The 2,801-nt window shown below is 50.3% G+C and overlaps 1 protein-coding gene across 1 annotated transcript; it reads left to right on the top strand.

Annotated features, from left to right (window-relative positions):
* The first annotated feature begins 569 nt into the window (after positions 1–569).
* Positions 570–2,182, top strand: LOC144109685 (uncharacterized). The gene has a single exon (XM_077642484.1). It carries the CDS (start codon positions 770–772, stop codon positions 2,180–2,182), a length of 1,413 nt encoding a protein of 470 aa, XP_077498610.1. The 5' UTR covers positions 570–769.
* The last annotated feature ends 619 nt before the right edge of the window (positions 2,183–2,801 follow it).

Below are 2,801 nucleotides of genomic sequence, written 5' to 3'. Positions count from 1 at the left end.
GTTTGGGTAATACGCGATATAGCTGGTTACCCTGAACAAAACAAGAGGAGATTAGAAAGGTTGTTAAAATCGCGCCTCACAAAGGCTTTATAGTAAGGAAGTTTGTTAATACTTTTATGTGGTTTATTCATGAGAGCGCCTTCTATGCCTAAATTGCGCCTCCTCTAAGACTTTCTAAAACAAGAAACCAAAGATGCTTACGTATAACGAACAGGACGTTGTGCGTTGGTTACGAAATCTTGCTGTGGGCTGACGGCCAGACGGCGACACACATTACGTTGGTTTGTAGGGAAAGTTGTACTATTTATAGTAAGTAATGGAACGTACTGAGCGTAAGCAGGTGTTCGAATTTACCACAGCCCTTCAAAGTGGCGTCCCTGATCGCCTGAGTCGCTTTGGGAAGAACTAATCCCATTCTGTTGCAAATTACCGTGTATACGGCTACTCCTATGCAGAAATCGGATGTAATTATTTTTGTAGCAAAAGATACACTATACTTCGTCTCACAAGATGTTTGCAGCACTACGGAAGGTAGAGCTCTCTCGTCCAAACAGGGCTGCAGAAACGCAGAAAATAGTCCCTCGAATATTTGAGGAGTGTATGACTATTAATCAAAACAATAAGCATTGCAACTAAAACATGATTTGGACAGGTATATTTAAATGGTAGGGAGTGTTTCAATCACTGGTGAAATTGCCAGACAAAGCCCGTACGGACACAGCTCTGCGGAGGCCTGCTGCGAGGTAGTGATGCGTCGCCACTTTCCAACATGGCGTCGGACGAGTCTGTTGTGTCTCCTGTGTGCTCTACACCGACAGTGCGCTGTTTCCCCAAGCAGGCGAAGCAGGTGGCTTTAAACGTTCTTGAAGCGCTTCGCGTCGAGTGCGGGGGCAGTTGGAGTACAAATGCGCTCATCAAGAGGACGGCAAAACTCACGCAGGTGAGCGAGCGAACGCTTTACAAGTGGACAACGGAGACGTTGAACGCGGGCCGAGTGTTGTCACCGAAGAAGCGTGCTGGCGGAAGAGGCCGCGAGCGGACGAAGAAGCTGGACGATTTTGACCTGAGCGTGTTGCGAAGGGTGGTACACACCTTTTTCCAGAGAGGGGAAATTCCAACTATCGCGAAGGTGGTTGCGCATTTCGAAGAGGACGAAACGCTACCGACCGTGTCCGCAGCGACAATGCAGAGGATGTTGAAGAAACTTGGCTTCCGATATAAGAAGCGCTCTCGGAATGCGATGTTAATCGAAGCGACGCACATTGTGCAGTGTCGCCGCCGGTACCTGCGCCAGATAGCGGAGCTGCGACGCCAGGGTAGGCCTATTTTCTTTACCGACGAAACGTGGGTTAACGCCGGCCACACGCGAAGTCGAGTGTGGACTGACTGCACCATCCAATCTGCACACCATGCGAATCGATCCGGACTGTCGACTGGTCTACAAAACCCCAGTGGCAAAGGTGGCAGGCTTATTGTGACGCATTGCGGTAGTGAGCAAGGTTTTGTCGAAGGCGCAGCGGAAGTTTTCCGAGCGAAGAAAAACTCGGGCGATTACCACGAGGAAATGAACGGGGAACACTACGAAAACTGGTTCTCCAGGAGACTTCTCCCACTACTACCACCCGGCAGCGTTATAGTGATGGACAACGCGCCATATCATTCTGTGAAGCAGGATAAAGTGCCGCGGATGAGTAGCCTCAAAAAGGACATACAGGCTTGGCTGTCCGGAAAAGGTGTCTCGTGGAGCAGCGGCATGGTGAAGGCCGAGCTCATGCAGCTTGTCAGCAATGTGAACACAGGTGGGGAGCAATACCGTGTCGACTGCATTGCTAAAGCTGCTGGCCATCTCGTTGTGCGCCTGCCACCGTACCACTGCCAACTGAACCCGATAGAGCTTGTCTGGAGCGACGTCAAGGGTTTCGTGGCCAGCCAAAACAAGACGTTTAAGCTCCAAGACGTCGAGCCTCTGGTTTGGCAAGGCCTCACGCAAGTGACTGTTGAGAAATGGAAGAATTACGTGCAGCATATTATCAGTGAGGAAGATGTGCTGAGAAAACTGGACCACATCATCGACGATGTTGTTGACCAGGGACCGGCCATTGTTGTCAACCTGGAGGACGACACAACCAGCAGTGCTGAATTCAGTTGTTATGAGGACGATGAGATGATCGAACCCGTTTAACGTGCGTTGCCTCTCGCGCAGCACATGGGCTTGTTTTGCATTTCGCCACCATCGACACTCGGCTGCCTCGGCACGCTGGAGTAAATAAATTTATATGCACATGACACGATTACTGAAATTTACTGCGACGCGACAACAGAGGAACTGATGAGAACAGTACCCTGGTTGTCTCACATATATCGGTGGACACCCGAACCGCGCAGTAAAGGAAGGGATAAAGGAGGGAGGGAAAGAAGAAAGACAATATCTCGGTGGACACCCGAACCGCATCGTAAAGGAAGAGATAAAAAAGGGAAAGAAGCGAGAGAAAACTGAAAATTGAAAGTTGGATTTTGAGGAAAGGCGCGGCGCTGCGCGATGGAACACCTGTGGCTCGGTGCTACTATAAATAGAGGTAGAAAGAAGCCACCTGGACATCAGGTGGATCGAGCCACAGGCGCGTAGGAACACACTAATGTAGTGCGCGCCATCCTGATTGGACGAGAGAGCTGTACCTTTCGTAGTGCTGCTAACATCTTGTGAGACGGAGTATAGGCTAGACAGCGGCGCATTTCGGGTAACTGTCGCTAGTCGCTACTGCGCATGCGCCACTAGTTGCACCGAGCTAAAGGTGTTTCAC

Source organism: Amblyomma americanum, chromosome 11, assembly GCF_052857255.1.
Source record: "Amblyomma americanum isolate KBUSLIRL-KWMA chromosome 11, ASM5285725v1, whole genome shotgun sequence".
In the NCBI taxonomy this organism is placed as follows: domain Eukaryota; kingdom Metazoa; phylum Arthropoda; class Arachnida; order Ixodida; family Ixodidae; genus Amblyomma; species Amblyomma americanum.
This window is presented reverse-complemented; position numbering and strand designations above follow the sequence as displayed.